At 45.8% G+C, this 16763-nt stretch overlaps 2 protein-coding genes and 1 long non-coding RNA gene across 6 annotated transcripts; 1 reads left to right on the forward strand and 2 right to left on the reverse strand.

The window, feature by feature from the left end:
• Positions 1–548: 548 nt before the first annotated feature.
• Positions 549–10007, forward strand: LOC117896224 (RB1-inducible coiled-coil protein 1). 2 transcript variants are annotated; one of them, XM_034804359.1, is made up of 5 exons: positions 549–1382; positions 3798–6948; positions 7029–7392; positions 7452–7551; positions 8149–10007. In XM_034804359.1, exons 2-5 carry the CDS (start codon positions 4013–4015, stop codon positions 8862–8864), a joined length of 4116 nt encoding a protein of 1371 aa, XP_034660250.1. In that variant the 5' UTR covers positions 549–1382; positions 3798–4012; the 3' UTR covers positions 8865–10007. The 2 variants fall into 2 exon arrangements, with proteins under 2 accessions (XP_034660250.1, XP_034660251.1); XM_034804360.1 differs by lacking the exon at positions 549–1382 and adding an exon at positions 3060–3134.
• Positions 2176–2988, reverse strand: LOC117896225. Its single transcript, XR_004649015.1, has 3 exons — positions 2917–2988; positions 2752–2836; positions 2176–2693 (listed from the first exon to the last, which is right to left on the reverse strand). It is a non-coding gene; the product is annotated as an uncharacterized LOC117896225 (long non-coding RNA).
• Positions 10008–10474: 467 nt separating the features above from the next.
• On the reverse strand, positions 10475–15349 carry LOC117899523 (ras-related protein Rab-23). 3 transcript variants are annotated; one of them, XM_034809582.1, is made up of 3 exons: positions 15293–15349; positions 12442–12838; positions 10475–12183 (listed from the first exon to the last, which is right to left on the reverse strand). In XM_034809582.1, the coding sequence occupies exons 2-3, from the start codon at positions 12559–12561 to the stop codon at positions 11497–11499; spliced, it is 807 nt and encodes a 268-aa protein (XP_034665473.1). In that variant the 5' UTR covers positions 12562–12838; positions 15293–15349; the 3' UTR covers positions 10475–11496. The 3 variants fall into 3 exon arrangements, with proteins under 3 accessions (XP_034665473.1, XP_034665474.1, XP_034665472.1); XM_034809583.1 differs by lacking the exon at positions 15293–15349 and adding an exon at positions 14941–15201; XM_034809581.1 differs by lacking the exon at positions 15293–15349 and adding an exon at positions 14135–14897.
• Positions 15350–16763: the final 1414 nt, after the last annotated feature.

Consider the following 16763-nt stretch of genomic DNA (forward strand, 5'->3'; position numbering starts at 1 on the left):
TGATAAATCTATTCCTAACAATTACAGTTATTGCAATGTTTGCTAAATAAGGTTGAAGCTCAAACGGTCAACTAGAAAAACGGAAAAGATTTAACGTTATTGGGAATAAAATGTTACGTTATTTAACAGCTTGCTTGCTTGACATTACATATGCCAGTTAAAAAGATTCCTTATATATGGATTAATATCGGTATATAATCGGTATATATCTTAACTATATCTTAAGCCTAGTACTTAGAACCGAAAAATGTGAACGCCATCAAAATATATTTTCAAGCACACTCTTTTTTTTAGCGGCGGGCAGTATTCAGTTCACAACAGCAGCCGGTGGTGTTTTACGGCATGTACAGAAATATATGGCACCTTTTGTCGACAAAATATTTAGCGCATCGGAGTACTGGGCTTTAAAAAAATACTGGAAGATAGGAAAATGCTGAAATATATAGAAATGCAAGGTGTGTGAGCTAAATAAGGTCGTCTTATGTTGAATGTTTTTTATTTGCGAAAAGGTATATTTTTGTAGGTCTGAGGGTCTTTTCTCAATAAGTCTGCGGTCCCACTGATAGTGAGAACGAAGTGCGTTATTTCATTTTTATACCATTTAATTTAATTAGAAATATAAGAAAATCAACAATATGCGTGAGTGAAATTGTGTGAATTCAAAAACCAAAACGGGTTAAATGGCCGCTCTGCTTCGTAAATGGCTTAAAACTGACGCGAACTAATACTGCCAACAAGCAACAACAACCAGAAGCAGAAAGCAAGGAAACAAGCAACAACAACACCTACCCTACACCAGCAGCAACAACAACGCAATTGTGATAGACAAAGAAATAGATTAACAGAGAACGAAGGGGCCCACAAAACGCAAACAACCCAATCACTGTGGGACGGGGGAAAATGGGAAATATATTTTTGCATAAATAACATATTAATGAAGAAAAACTGAGAAATAAAATCAAGAAAACGGTTTTACACACTTATGTATTTGATACGATACGCAACGAAAATAGCTTTAAAGTAATAAGTAAAAAGAAGCAGCAGCGGAAAATAGCAAAGCAAACGGAAAATAAAACAATACAATACTCGTGCTGAAAGAGAAGAAGCGAAGCAGAAGAGAAGGCAAAACCAAAGCAAAAAGCAAGAAGAAGAGGCTTGTTGTGTTGTTGTTGACTCGACTTTGGCGTCGACGCGCAGAGCAGGCCACAAATAAAAACACACAACACAGGCACGGCACGGCCACAGCTGATGTAAAATAATTTTCAGCGCTTGTGTGTTTGTGCTCGTTTACAATTGATTAAAACCAAAACACACAAACACACACACACATACAAGTAGCACACACGGGCGCGCCATTGTGAGAATTGATCAAAGATTACAAGGTAAGTGTGAGTGTGAGTGGTGCATAGTTTTAATTAACCGTTAGTTATAGTTTTTGTTCACACACATAAACATCCGACGACGCCCTTTTTACTGCATAAATTTCTCCCGTCCCCTCATTTGCCTCTTCCACCCACCCCGCTGAATTGCAACTGCAGCTACACCTGCTGCCATTTTCTTTTTCGAACGTCATCAACCCTTGCATACTACTGCTGTTCTTGTTGTTGTTGTCATTGTTGTCTATGCTATGCGTCAGTTCAGTTCGAGCCAAATTAAAATTAATTGCTATCATTTACATATTTTAAGGGAATAGTTGTGAAGAAAATGGGTGTTTATCTTTATTTCTCTGCACCCCAGTGCAAAAAAATAAAACAAAACAAAACACTGCACAGCTGAGCGAAAGAGCAAGCGAGAGTGAAAGAGAGCAGAAGAGTGTAGGGTTTAGAATCGAATATCGATATTAGGTGCAAGAGAATCAGCTGATCCAGTCGTTTCAGTTCAATATTCGAGTAGTAATCGCTGTTTAATCACTGGTTAGGTTAGCGTCTCACTTATCTTTATGTTTTCTGTTTGCCGTTTTCCGCGCTGCCTTAAAGTCTGCCAGCGATATTTGTCTCTGGCTGAGATTACAGGCCGCCTTCACCTTCACAAAATACTGTATTTCTTAAGTGCAGCTACATACGTATGTATGTATGTACATTAGTATGTACATATATGGAATAAATGCATTCCCAATTAACGGCATCTCCCCGTGTGAGTCTGGAAGTCCCCTCTGCCATTGCCCATTGCCCTACGAGCGTGAAAGTGTTTTTCAGTTGTTTTTGCCCCCCACAACGGGCACAGGCAGAGCGCTGATAAACTCTGACAGCTCTGCTCTGCTCTTCGGGTGTCGTTAACGTTTGTGTAATCAGTTAGCAGTGGAGTCGCCTGGCCTGCGTGGGGGCAGAGACGTTCAGGGTTACGCTACTGCATATCCTCCAGCTGCAATGTTTTTCGGAGTTCTCAGCAGCCATGACGACATCATTAATTTGATTCACAAGACTAGATATTTGATCGCCAGTGGGAATCCTGGTCTGATTTTGCATTCGGATTCCCCTTTCTTAGGCAAATATTATACATAACACATGTTTGTGTAGACATTCATATGTACATATGTATATGCACATGTACAAATGTAGATACTTGTACATTTAAAAAATGCGCAGCTGATAAACTGTTATCACATTGAGGCTCGCTTGGTCGTCTATGTGGTCTTCGTCAGGAGGTCGTCCCAGGTGCGGGGCTTTGACTGCACTCTTGCATGTCATGGATGACTAATGGGCAGATTAATGGCAGCTAGTATTTCACCAAGTTGTTAAAAAAGTGGCTTACAGATGTTTTCTTGGTCATTTGGCATGTAATTAGCCAATCGTTCCAGGTATTTCATCACCGCTGCATGTTCCGTTACACGTGCTCACTAAAAGTGGAAAATTTTGAGAAATATTGTGTATCTCCTGGAAATTACAAGAGCCGCTTATAAAATATTGTGAGATTCACTTAGGTAAAAAAGGACTGTGGCCCACAGGTAAACCCATGCACAGCAGCCTCTCTATATGTATGTATGTCCATCGATGTATGCATACGTGCGTGTGTGTTTGTGTGCGATCGCACACGTGCAGCGCTCTCTTCGCCCATTCTCTCTGAGAGTGAGTGGTGACGCGACAACAGTCACTATTCTTCGATACGCCCGCTAGTCTAGACGTGTTTAAATTAAGGTGCGTTGATAATTCTAGTTTGTTTTCGCTTAGAACTTGCAAATGCTGTGCGCGTGTGTTAAGTGTGAAGCGGCGTCTGCTGCTTTCCTGTAATGTGCGCCTTATCAACGTTTTACACAAGCGTCCAAGCAGCGCCAGACAAACTGTAAACAAAATTATAAAAATAAAATGGAATAGGCGGCTGTGCACATGGTTGCTCTGCTATTTTTTATTGCGACTCGAAACCGTCCCAGTTAGTCATTAACATTGGAGCTGGCTGCCCCCGAACACCGACCTCCGGCAGAGAGCAAACAAAGAGAGAGACAGAGGCAGCGTCAAAATGTCTAACAGCTGTTGAGAGATGTAACTCAAAGTCTTGAGAATTTTCTCTCAAACTTTCCAAAAGCTAATCGGAATTTAAAAATTGTAGGATTCGCTAAGAGTTTGAACAAGTATTAAGGAGGAAAATTCAATTTAACGTTTTCCTTAAGTTAATCAATATAGGCAGTGCTACAAAAAGACAATCTCGAACAAAGGCTCCTCTCTAAATTTCTGTTTCCGCTCTTGTTTTGATTTTTTAAGTGTTTACTTCTTTCATTAACATTAAAAAAAAAACAACAAAAAAACAACTGTAAACTATTTCTTGGCTAACCTGCTCTCCCGCTCTGTTATTTTGTCTTCCAGTATAGCCGCCAGGTGGCAGCACCAGACATCGCTGCCACACACACAAACGCAAAAAACTACAAGCACACACACGTACAGATGAAGGAACAAAACCAACACTATTGAAGCACTGCCAAAACAGAAGTGTAACGAGCAGAGAGAAGGCAACAGCGGTGGAGCTTACCAAGGGGGGATAGACCGAGAGAGCGAGAGAGAGGAGATAGAAAAACAGCTCCATGATGCTGTACGTATTCCATGTGGACGTCGGTCGCATGCTGAGTTTCGACATGAACGTGGCTCTGCAATCCGTGGAGAACCTAAAGGAGACAATACAGAAACTGCACGGCATTCCCGCCGTTAAGATTGTCCTGCTGGAGAGCGGGGGCGAGATGCTGACACACTCCACGCAGGTGTCGTGCTACTCGGCTGGCACCGACACCAATCCCATTTACATGTTTCTCACAAGCGACGAGCGGCTGGCTCCGACGATACAGAACAGTGACGCCGACGCAGAACTCCGGCGCCAGGTGGATGAGAGTCGAACCCTTCCACCGAGCCTTGAGGCAGTGCGTCAGCGGGCCCAGCTGGCACAGCATATGCGCGAGCTGGCGCGCAAGGAGGAGGCTCTGTGCGAGCGACTAGTGCACGAGCAGCACCTGCAGCAGCAGGGCTGGTCGGCGGTGGTGGCCAACATGGAGGATCTGACCAACGAGTTCCGTGAGCGCTTCCACAACTTCTGTCTGGCCTTCGATCGGCACTTGCAGAAGCGGGACAGCTACCTGGAGCTGTTGAGGAACTTCTCCGATGATCTCAAGCAGCTTGCCAGGATTCCCATACTGCCTGGCCTCATGGCTCTCGCCGAGGCCGATTTCCATGGCTTTGACGAGCTGCTGGACAACGATGATGTGTTTGTCCAGCAGCAGAAACAGCAGGAGCAGCAGCAGCAGGGTGCTCTGAACGAGTCCTCGCAAGCAGACTCGCCCAACAAGAAGCTCAAGATGGGTGACGAGAAGGAGGGCACCGGTGAGGAAGGATCAGATCAGGCCGTGACCGAGGGGGACCAGCAGGCGGCGACCAGAGTGTCTCAGACCTCCACGACCTCCAGCTCGCTGGCGCGCCGCCACAATCTGAATCTGCTGCAGTGGATCAGCTCCAAGGGCAACCACAGTGCGCTGCAGCTGATGTCGGACGAGTGCATCCAGGGCCTAGACATTTTCAGTGCAGACATATACGAGAAGCTCAAGGAGGAGGTGCAGCACATCATCAAAATGGCCAACCAGGGCGACGTCAAGGAGATAAAGGGACTCAGCGATCGCCTGTGCCGGCTGGAAGAGTTCAAGTTTAAGATTAAGAAGATGGTGCAGGAGCAGAAGGAGCAGGCGCTGGCCCTCCAGCAAAACGAGGCGCGTGCTCTGAATCTGCGCGACAATTCTGTGCTGCCCGACCTGTGCCTCTCTCACTGCACGCAGCTGCAGGTGATGCTGGAGAACCATATCAAGATCCGCGACTTCTGCCGCTGCATCGCCAACTCCAAGGACGAGCTGGGCAAGAACCTGCACACACGTCTGCGGCGCATCGTGTGGATCGAGAATGGCATGAGCGAGTTTGACAATCGCCTGCTCTTCAACCACCGTTGCCTGCGGCGTGCCGAGCGGCACATCAGCATCATCGAGCAGATCCACCGAGCCCCCTGCACCTATGTGGCGGCGGTGGCTGAGGTGGTGCGTCGGAAGATATTCTCCGACGAGTTCCGCCAGTGGGCCACGCGGCTCTCGGTCGACTTTGATCGCATCCACAGCGAGGAGTTGCGTCGCAGGCGGGAGTTCAACGCCAGATTCGACGGCCACTTTTTGAACATCCTCTTTCCCGGCATGGGCGACATGCCGCCCGCCTTTGCCAACGAGCATCCCCTCAGCTTCGACACGCGTCTCCCGCCGCTCAACAGATCGGACATTGAACTGCTCTCCTCGCAGCTGCCCGAGCTGTCCGCCCAGCTCCAGCTGCCAAATATGAGGCCGGTGATAGAGTTCTTTGTGCATCGATCTGGTGTCGCCAGGGAACAGGAACAGGAGCACGAGCAGGAGCAGGAGGAGTCCGAGCAGGAGCCACCTCTGTTGGCTCCGCGACTGGCTGAGCTGCAAGCAGCTGGAGTTGGCACTTCGGCCACTTCCGACTGCGAAACGGACACAGAAAGAGAGTTTGAAAAACTGACGACGGCCGTCAAGTCCGTGAGCACGACGACCAGCGGCATCGTTGGCGAGCAGATAGCCAGGAGCACGAACACGGAGGAGCTGCTGATGCTTAGCGCGGGTACACTCACCGAGGAGAATGGGGCCAGCGTCCAGAGGATGCGCGGGACCATCGAGGACATGTCGAAGCTTGCTCGGGCCTGTCTAGCCGAGGCGCGCTCCAACACAGACACGTTCCGCAGCGATGCCAAGGGCTACCAGGACGAGTTGCAGTCGGAGCTGCAGCTGCTGCGGGACAAGGTGAACGTGCTGCGCATGCAGTGCGAGGAGCGCGAGCGGCAGGCCCAGGAGCAGTTGGAGGAGATGCGCCTCAAGCTGGAGCTTGCGGAGCGAGACAAGCTGGCAGCTGTGGCCCAGGCAAGGGAGCAGCTGATCCACGAGCACAAAACGGAGCTGGAGTCGCTGCGCTGTCGCTTCAAGCTGATGACCTCCATGGAGCGCTCGCCCTCGGACAGCAGTCTCGAGAAGCTGGAGCGTCCCACGAGCAGTGCCAGCGTGGCAAGCGCCACCACCACGGCCACCACCGTGGACGTGGACCAGTTGCTGCACCAGCAGCGACAGGAGCTGTTGGCACAGCACGAGCGAGCAATCAGCGAGGCTGTTCAGTCGGAGCGCTCCCTGTGGCAGTCGCGCCTGCTCCCACTGAACTCAGAATCTGTGATGGCCAACGTGTGCATACTGAAGGACATGCTGGCCGAGAAGGAGCGGCAGCTGGATCAGCTGCGGGAGCAGAACCAGTTCCTCACCCAGGAGACGTACCAGCTGAAGACGCGCCTCGAGATGATCACCAACGAGGACGGCAACAGCTGGCTCAAGGAGAAGATCGACTATCTGAATCGGGACAAGTGTCGGCTCGAGGAGGAGCTAAACCAGGAGAAGAGCAAGCGCCTGGAAATGGAGACAAGTGTGGCGGCCATGAAAAGGTACGACCGGGAGGACAACGGCATGGCATTCTGCCATCGATTTATTCATATAATTTCGCTGTTTTTTCTTCCATTTGCAGCTCCAGCTACGATCTGCCTTCGATTGGCGGTACACTGACCCGTTCCAAGTCAACGGGCGGTTCCAGTCAGCGGTCCATTGCCCTGGAGGGTTGCTCCAGGGGCGATCTCGTCTTTGTCGTGTGGAGCATGCGGCATGCCCAGTTCATGGTCGTACAGGACTCGCTCACACTCTACTTTGTCCATGGGGATAGTTTGGCTGGCCTCCAGTTGGCTCCTCCAAACGCACTCGCCCCGGCTTCGGGCACTGCTGATGCCTCCGTGGCTGTGCCCGTGCACATGGCCGCAGCGGATTTGAATCAAATCCCTCTGCCGTACTATGCCATTGGGCGGGTTGTGGACAAGGAGTACTGTCAGGCGCGAAAGGTAGGCATCATCCCTCTCCTCTCCCAGCATGATTGCTAATTTGTGTTCCGTCTTTGCAGGATGACAATCGGTACCACGTCAGCAGGGGCTCGAAGTTCTATCGGATCAAGCTTGCGCCCATGCCATCTCGCAATGCTTCGCGACGGGAGCGTTTGGAATGTAAGTAACTGCATGGAGAGACGCATAGGAAATATCAAAAAGAAAGATGGCATTGATGGATCGGGTATTCAAATGACAGCATTCGCAAGGAAGACGTATCTGTCGTATCTGCATTATATTAAGGCATACACAGATATACATATATTCCTTCACAGCGTCAATAGCCGAGTCGCTATAGCCATGTGTGCCTGCCGTTCCTGATTCGTGCGTCGTTCTCAGAGACTATTATAGCTTAAAGCCACATCTGCCAGATTGACTGTAGAAGGCCGGATCATTAATATAGACAGAATGAAAAAGTTAATTTGCCATAGCCAACCCATCTCCTCGCCTACCCCTCTTGCACTCTCTCTGCCTTGTGCAGTGGAGGAGGAGGTGGAGGAGAACGAGTTAGAACAGCGTTTAGGAGAAATAAGATAGAGAGAGATGATAGAGACAGAGACACATAAATCATAAGATGACGGCGTACCCCCGTTAATATTGGAATATTGTCAGAAGTCAAAGGAAAAAGGGTTTGAAGCATCGGTTTCTCGTCATCATAATGGAGACTTTTACGTTTGTTATGTGTACTAATAATAAGTTATACTTTTTCTTCTTCAGCATCGGTGGCTGCATTGACTCGAGATGTGATCGATGCGCCAAGCGCGTCTGGAAGCAGCGTCTATCCGGGCTTCAAGCAGCGCACTGTGAGCATCACGAGCGTGAACGAGGAGGACGACGAGTCCGCTTCGTTGCTCAGCGAGCGCTGTCGCTACATTAGTGTGAGCGAGGAAGATGAATTGCTTGCTGCTGGCGGCACAGCAACAGCAATGGCAACTGTCCCAACGGCACCAACGGTAGCGGCAGTAGTGGCAGTAGCAGCAGCGGGAGCGGGAGCAGGACCAGGACCAGGAGCAGGAGCAGCAACTCAAGCACAGTCTGTGATAACAGAGCAGCCAACGGCATCGAGCAAACTTAAACTGGATCTACTGTTGGCCTCTGCTGATATAATAACACAACCCCTAACACAACAACCAGAGCAACAGGATGAGGTGACTGCAGCTCAGGTGGCGCCTGTGGCGGATCGGAATCCGAATGAACCAGCAAGCGGAGTGTCGGAGGAGAGTGCAGATGCAAAGGATCCAGAACCCATTACCATCTATGTTCCCCCGGTTCCAGAAGTAACTGCGGCTGTTAGGACGGAGGAGCCAGCAGCACCCGTGCTACCAATGTCAATTGGTACGACGGCCATAAGCGAGGACTCCGACACAGAGTACCGTTCGCTGGAAGGCAGGGAGGACGCTGAGGCAGATGGCGATTTTCCCATTTCCGAATAGGATACAAAAATTGAGAGTTATATATAACTACGTATATATGTATAAGCATATGTATATGGCGTGTGTATCTAGGATAAATCTTTTACTCTATGTAGGAACCGAACCGAAACGTAACTAAAGGAAACCCTAACAGTTAAGCCACAGGGCCACAAATCCCTCAACACAGATCCCGACAGACAAAACAACCAACAAAAAACTCCAATAAAACAGCAACAGCATCGTGAAAAGTTATACATAAACATACTTAAATAATTTAAAGTTTACCAAGTGCAGAATATATGTATCTATTCAAAAGAAAAACAATAACTATAGCTAAACCGAAAGCGAAAGCGTAAAATGTTCTAATGTAGCCCGCGTCTGTCTACATAATGTACTATAATCTAAAACGAAGACTCCTCTGTAAATGAGTTCGAAGGGAGCCTCTCTCTCTGCCTCTCTCTCCACCTTTCTTCACAGTCCCACGCCCATTACAAGCTGCAATTTTCATGTTAAATTAATGTACGCTAACAATTACCTTGTAATCAAAAATTGTACACAAATCAAATAGTTTTTGGTTGAATGTGATTCTTTTTTGATTGTTTAAGTGCCAAGAAAGTTAATTTACAGTCACATTACTTAGTTTTGTAGCGAGTAAATAATTGATGCGATGATAAAATGATATTTTTGTATAGAATTTTTATAGAACCAGAACCCACACCCACACAGAAATCACACACACCCTATACCCTCTCACATGCTATATATTGGGCTCAGCCCGGAAAAAAAACAAAACACAGTTTTATGCTCAGCTTTCTCTCCTCCACGCCGCCTTACCCAAATAGTCTTTACTTTCTTTCCCCGCCCTCTCCATATCTAGGGTATCTTGATTTTTCGACTTTTTGTAAATAATTAAGATCGGAAATCGACGAATAGTTATTTATGCCTTTATTCATAGCCAGGAAACACTTGAAAATTACGACAACAATTTAGGATATAAACACTTGATTGGTTTTTGCGTGATAAGGCGATGATTTTTTAACGCGAATTGTAAATAAACACACACAAAAACTAAATTTAAACTATATACATAATACTTTAACAATTTAAATGAGGAAACGTGTAAGCGAAGGTGTAACAAAAGCGGATTGCAAAGTTGTCAAGCTTAAAAAAAAAAACAAATGTAAAAGCAAAAAAATCAAATAAAAAATGGTAAACATTTCAAAACTAAAGCGGACCTTTAATATTTTATTTCAGAAAAAAAATAGTCCATAATGCACAAATACAATGCATGGGATATTTATTTGTAACTGGAGACTGGAGAGTTTTCCAATAACAAAAAAATGTTTGAGCTTTAATAAATTTACCAATATAGAGGATATCTTCTGTCACTGTAAAGGATATGACGCACTGATGCCAATGCTGGAAAGAAATTTGATTGACTCGAGTGCAATGCACAGCACAGATGGAAGTTTTTCCATGTTCCACGTACCAGTAGCTGGATAACTGGATGACTTCCTGACTCTTCGTGCCCACCCTTGTCGCTGTTTCAGATTTAAAATCATTATTTGGGTGTATCCATGTTATATTAAATACAAAATAATTTATTAATGGTATATATTTTAAATAAAACAATATGAGAGTAGGCTTAGTATAGAGTTTGTTATTGTGTTAGACGAGTAGTCCACTTGCGCAGTTAACCTTCCGCTCGGAGTCGATGTGGAATTTAGCATAGAACGTGAAGGCGCCGCATAAAGGCGAGCCGAATTGCGCCTTGTCATGACTTTCAATTAGCTAATAATTATATAAGCTGAATTATTAATTGCACATTCTCCAAAGCTAATTGGCGGAGGGATCTATTCTCACATGAACATCTGGGCTGCGCTAGCATGGTTAATAGCCTTTTAATTTTAATAATTGCTTAGGCCAGTCCAAGCCCACATGAAAGTATATATACATATCCGATATGAGGCGCATTGCTGCATCAGTCTCCGTTATAGAAAAAGGGGCCATAATATCAGTACAATAAATCCTGATTTGATATTTGATATCTATAGCTAATTAGGGTAATTTTTGAGTAGCTGCATAAGACAATGCATATTGGTTATGCTTTTGAGAACTCGGATACCCTTGCCGATCGCGGATACTATTACTTATGCATCAAATGCATATTTAGTCAGATAAAAATGATCAGAATTTGTGCAGATGTGTGGATTATGGATTGGTTTGTAGATCCAATTTACAGGAACGCTTGTCCAAGTGAAAGCATCTTTCAACTGAATTATCTATTAAAATACTTTGTGCATTTAGTGTTTGGGTATATCTGCAAGGGTATCTGCACTTCGAGGTGTATCCCAAAGATGCACTTTACTGCTTCGGATTATCGCTGCTTTCTAGCATGTCTGGGCCACATCACGCGGAGTCTGTGCACGACTAGTGAATGGCTGTGCCTGTGGCTGTGCCAGTGGCTGCTTCCAACGGTTGGCTGGCCACTGGCAACTGCCCACAACTTCATTAGGCTCATAAATAATTAAGCGTTAAAGATGCTCCAGTTATTAATTGCCAACATCTCGTCCATCCATAAATCCATCCATCCATACTCCCTGCTTGACTGCCTGCCGAGCAGGCACCATCCCCCTGCGATGATTCCCTTCCCTTACAAGATGCCGCACTTTTTGAGAACTATTTTGCGTTTCCTCGCCGCACTGGACCCGCTGCCCTTTTTGGCCGGACGGAGCACAATGGTGCCGCTGCTGGACTTGGTGAAGGTCGGGCTGAAGGCGCTGATTGTGGGCGTACTGTTGTAGGGCGGATGGCTGGACGAGTGCTGCTGGCTGCCGGTCTGGTCGTAGCTCTGGCTCATCAGCTGATGGCACTTTGTGGCCAGATAGCGGAAGACGGATGCGACATTGATGTCCTCCTTCACGGAAGTGCGTATCAGACGGCAGTTGAGCACTTTTGCCAGGGTCTCCACCTCATCGGCAGTGACCACGGCCTGCTCGATAAGATCAATCTTGTTCTGCACAATCACCGTGGGTATCTCGTTACACTCGTTCTCCACCTTGCGCTTCCAGTCTTTGATGGCCTCGAACGAGGCCCGATCTGCCGTGGAGAAAACGAGCACTGACGCCTGTGCCCCACGGTAATAGGCCTTCGTTATGCAGTCGAACTCCTCCTGCCCGGCCGTGTCCCACAGCATTATGCGCACATCTTCCCCGTCTATCTCGATCTGCCTCTCCAGGAAGTCCACGCCGATCGTCTTCTTGTAGTCCTTGGTGAATATGCCCTTGCAGTAGCGCTGGATCATCGATGATTTCCCAACGCCGCCATTTCCAACAATCACCTGCAAAGAGAGAATGATTTTGGTTGAATATTTCTCCATCTTTTCTCCACGCTGATTACCAGAACATCAAACAGAACTCTTGATTTGTTGGTAGAGCAATTAACCGTAGCAAAATTATTTTACAATTTTACAATCAGCGATAATAATTAGAAATGTATTAGCAATGGAGTGTTTTATAATTGTACAGCCAGAGCCCAGAGGCAATCCATTCTCAGGCTGTGGAGCAACTATTACTAGCAGCAGCCTTTGCAGACTTACCACTTTGATGGCCAGCTCGATATCATCTTCGCGCATGTTGGTGTAGTTGTACTGCGACTGGGAGTGGGACTGCAGAACAGTCGCAGCAGCACCGCTGGTGGCCGTTTGGATGAGACGCATGCGGCGGCCGCTCTGTGTCGGCAGGGGGGCCGACGCTCGACCAGGTGTTGCTCCGGTCGGACAGCCGACAATTAGAGCCTAGGAGCTATTTTAGGCGGCGCACGCAACGGCAATCAGTATTTTATCAGTCTCCCGAATATCAAAATGGGCAGCTGCACTTTTAGTGCAATTTTAGAGCGGCCAGGTTTTCCGCGGCTTTTCACTTTTCCACGGCTTTGCGTAACGTCAGCGCCAACCTCGGATTCACTTTCTACGCATTGATTTCACCAAATTCGAACTGTGGAAAGAAGAAAAACCAACTCTTCAGCGACATTATCCACAAGGAAAAAATAAATACAAAAGTTTTCTTTCATTTTCACATGAACCGGTTTTCAGCGCAGTTTTCTCGTTTCTCGTTTTTTTTTTTCTTTTTCTTTATTATTATTATTATATGTGTATGTTTTTTTTGTGTGTCTTTTTCTTTCTTTCCTGGCCGGAGGCGGCCAAGTGTGCGAGTGCGGCTTCTAACCAGACGCAACACGAGCACGCAGGGGCAGTCGGTTACGTTTTCCGATTGTCGTTCGACAACAGGTGCTTCGAGACACCTCACGCACTGGCCGTGCTGGTGCTGGTGCTGGTTGTGGTCGAGTGGGGCAGATCGTAGATCGGACGGGGAGCGGGACAGAGCGGAGCGTAGAGGTTGCATGGAATTAGTATTCGCATTAGCGCGTGCTTATGAATTCTTTGAAAATTGTATTTTGTTGTTGGCTTATGCGGGATTTACATTTACAGTTTCTGGCCTCCGTCACTAGCCAGGGCTGTGGGCGGACGGAAGAATAGAATTTGAGTGTTAATTTATTCCAGTAAACAATGGAGAATGTATGTATGTATTTCTGCATATGTATGTATGTATGTATACAAAAGTACAAATCGAGTTGGATTCCTACTTGGAACAGCATTTGAACATTTCTATAAGCAGAGGATACTATTAGGTCCTCAAATATGACTACAATTGAATCTAGAATTTAACATTATTATTTTTAAACCCTTTGTTGGCTTTTAAAATCAATTAAATGTGAGGATTTCGAATTCTTAGCTTGAGTTCGTAGCCCTGGTTCCGTCTCTTAGTCATTTCCCATTCATTAATCTTTCCCCTGGAGGTTGGGGACCTTCTTGATCACTCCCTCTTACTCTTTTCCTGGTCACACCGGATTTTCAATCAGATATTTTCTTCACTGCACACTCGAGTAGTCTTTGGAGTAGTCTTCAACCCACTGTGCAACCTTTGCCGCCTTTCGCCCGTTCTATTTATTATTATGCTGCTGTGACCATTCTTCTGCTCAATCTCCCATTCAGCTCGGAGGGTCAAGTCGTTGTGGTTTTTGTCTATTGTTACTCGTATGCTAATTAAGGCCAGCAGCAGAGCAGCAGTGGCAGGGCTATGGATTCAGTTCAATACACATGTGTGTGGTCCAGAAAAAAGCCGCGAAGCTGTCGAGGCTTGACACAAAATCCAAATGCGTGTGTGTAGGTGGAAGGTAAAAGAACTGCACACGGGCTCAGAGCCTACTTTCCGCTAAACACAAGAACATACTCGTATTGGATGCAGCACAAATTACAAATAATTCACATCGAGTGCACTGTCTTCAATCGGTCAGAGAATGTGTTTGCGCAATTATTTTGAAATAATAGTTAAGATGCCGTTTCTTGGCCAGTCATTGTTGGCTGCTGTTCTTCACGGTTTCTGTTTCTGATCTTTTCTATTCTGTTCTGTTCTCTGCTGTGTGGAATGTGGACTCTAACTTGTCCATTTAAGTACACAACAACACTGGTGCACACACATGACTGCACCACGCACACACGTTCATATATGTACGTACATACACCGACACAAATGGCACTTGCTGCTGCTTGCACTGCAGTGGCAGCTAAAAGCGCAACGAATTTTCTTCTCGCTCTTTGTTTGAGAGCACCCCACAAGTGTCTGTGGTCTCTCTGTTCCTCTGTGTGTGTGTGTGTGTGAGAGTGGGGAAAATTATGCAAATGCTGTTGTTGGTGGTGTTGTTGTCTGCTGCGCTACTTAAATCAATTACGAGCGCAGATTCCTCATTATTTAAATTATGTTTAAACAGTCACTCGCGGACTAACGGTACCACTCTGCCGATCCAATCCGCCGCGACAACCGTCTTTGGCGTTTTTCTTTTCATATGTATCTCTTTAGTGCCTTTTCTCACTAAAACTAAAACTGAAGAGGGGACTGGGAGATTGAGCCTCTCTCGGGCTTATTGTGTTTCTGTTTTCTGGGTGAGAAATTAACGAAAAGAAGTCGAGATATTACAACAAGACAGCTCAAAACACACAGCACAGCGTATGCGCGAATGCGAAAACATGAAATCTCACAGAGTAAAAACCATAAACACAACAACTCGTTTGGGGCCGCCGACTCTGGCTCTGGCTCTGTCTCTGGCTTGGCTTTGGCCCTGTCTCCAGCTCTGGCTCTTCTCCTACTATATGGCTATGACAACGCGTGCGAAGCGCATTAATTAAGCCTCGCAGCGAGCTGGAGTTGTGGATGACTTTGGTGTTGAGTCTTAAAAGTGACCCGTAGTGAAAGTCTCTTCTTCTAGCACGCACACACAACACACACGATCAACGGCCGGCCTAGGGCACCACGGAGAGGCTGAGAGACGGGACGAGTGCAGGTGCGATGAAAAATATCTATGAAATCGTTAAGTTGACAGCGCACGCGCACCTGTTGCTTAGCGAGTTTCAGCTAAAATGAAAAGGTGGCTTGGCTTACAAGAGGCATTGAGCCAAGCCGAGGAATGCCAAGGTAGGGCAATGAAGAAGAAGAAGAAGTGGCTCAAACGACCAGGGCTGGATAAAAGATAAATGAGAATGTATGTGTATACATATGTATGTACATATGTACATATAAGTTGAATTATCATTTTCAGAACTACGAGTACAAAAATCAAAATTTAGTATTCTAATTTAATTTTTTCCATTCAAAAGCATTTGAATTGGATTATTATTGTGTTAAATATAATAATAAAGTTTAATATTTAAATATTCAAGAGTTGGCGCGCAATTACCAACCATTTGCAGCACTGTTAAGAGGTGAATAAATGACAAAAGCAGAAGAAGAAGAAAACAGCTGTTTTACAATCGGAACGATGTGGCCATCATTACCCAATGTTCCTTGGCAAAAGAAAGGTGTAATTTCATTGTATAAACCTGAGTCTAGCCACAATTATGTTGTAAAGATAGAAGAACTGCAACCCAAACCACTCCGAGCCAATTATAATATTTACTTCTGTTCCCTTTGTGCAATTTTCAGAAAAACAATATTTATTTTTCTTTTTTTGTTGCGAGCGCTATTTTTCAAAAATTTTCATGATATCTGTTAAAATACATGTGTCTCTACATGCTGCATACATTTACATACTGAGCACAAAGCTCCCTTGCTTCCAGAAGGGGTGATTTGAATGAGATATTCATATAAAAATTTGTAAAATATAAGGTTATAAGGTATAAAATCCAATAAAAATTTGTATTTAAAATACGTGTAATTGATTTTTTAAACGGATTAAATGATTGTTTCATTGTGAAAAGTCTTTGCAAGCTGGTAATATCAAATAGAACATCAAAATCGAGGAAAATGGTCTTAGATTTACGGTATATTTACAGTATAATTTGATATTTCGGCATATTTCCGATGGTCATGCGGTATATTATATCGATAATTCCGCGGTCACAATGAATGCGGCGCATTTGTTTAACTATTTTGTTATTGTTATTTGTTAACTAACTCCAAACTATTTAACTTAACTGTCGATTCGAGTGAAGTGATCATGCAAAATAATAACTAGCTTAAATAAATAAGATCGTGAGAGTGAGAGAGCAGATGGTGCCGCGTATAAACAAATCTTGTCATGCAGGCGCCGGCGCAGTGCGTCTGTCTCGACGGGCGGCAGGACGAAGGACGCAGTGACTGAGAACTGTCAAAGCCGTAGAGGCAAGAAGCAATCGAATCGAAGCCGTGCAAGGAAGTGGAACTTGTCTGCGGACTTCCCCGTGTTAATTTCTCGCTGTTCATTGTTGCAAATCTCTCGCGCGTTTGTGACTGTGTTCCTGCGTGCCTGTGTGGGTGTACACATAAACATACCAACACAGAGGAAAGAAAGTAAACTATTGTGTGCGTGAGTGTGTGTACAGATGTG

The sequence above is a fragment of the Drosophila subobscura genome, chromosome O (genome assembly GCF_008121235.1).
Source record: "Drosophila subobscura isolate 14011-0131.10 chromosome O, UCBerk_Dsub_1.0, whole genome shotgun sequence".
Taxonomy (NCBI): Eukaryota; Metazoa; Arthropoda; class Insecta; order Diptera; family Drosophilidae; genus Drosophila; species Drosophila subobscura.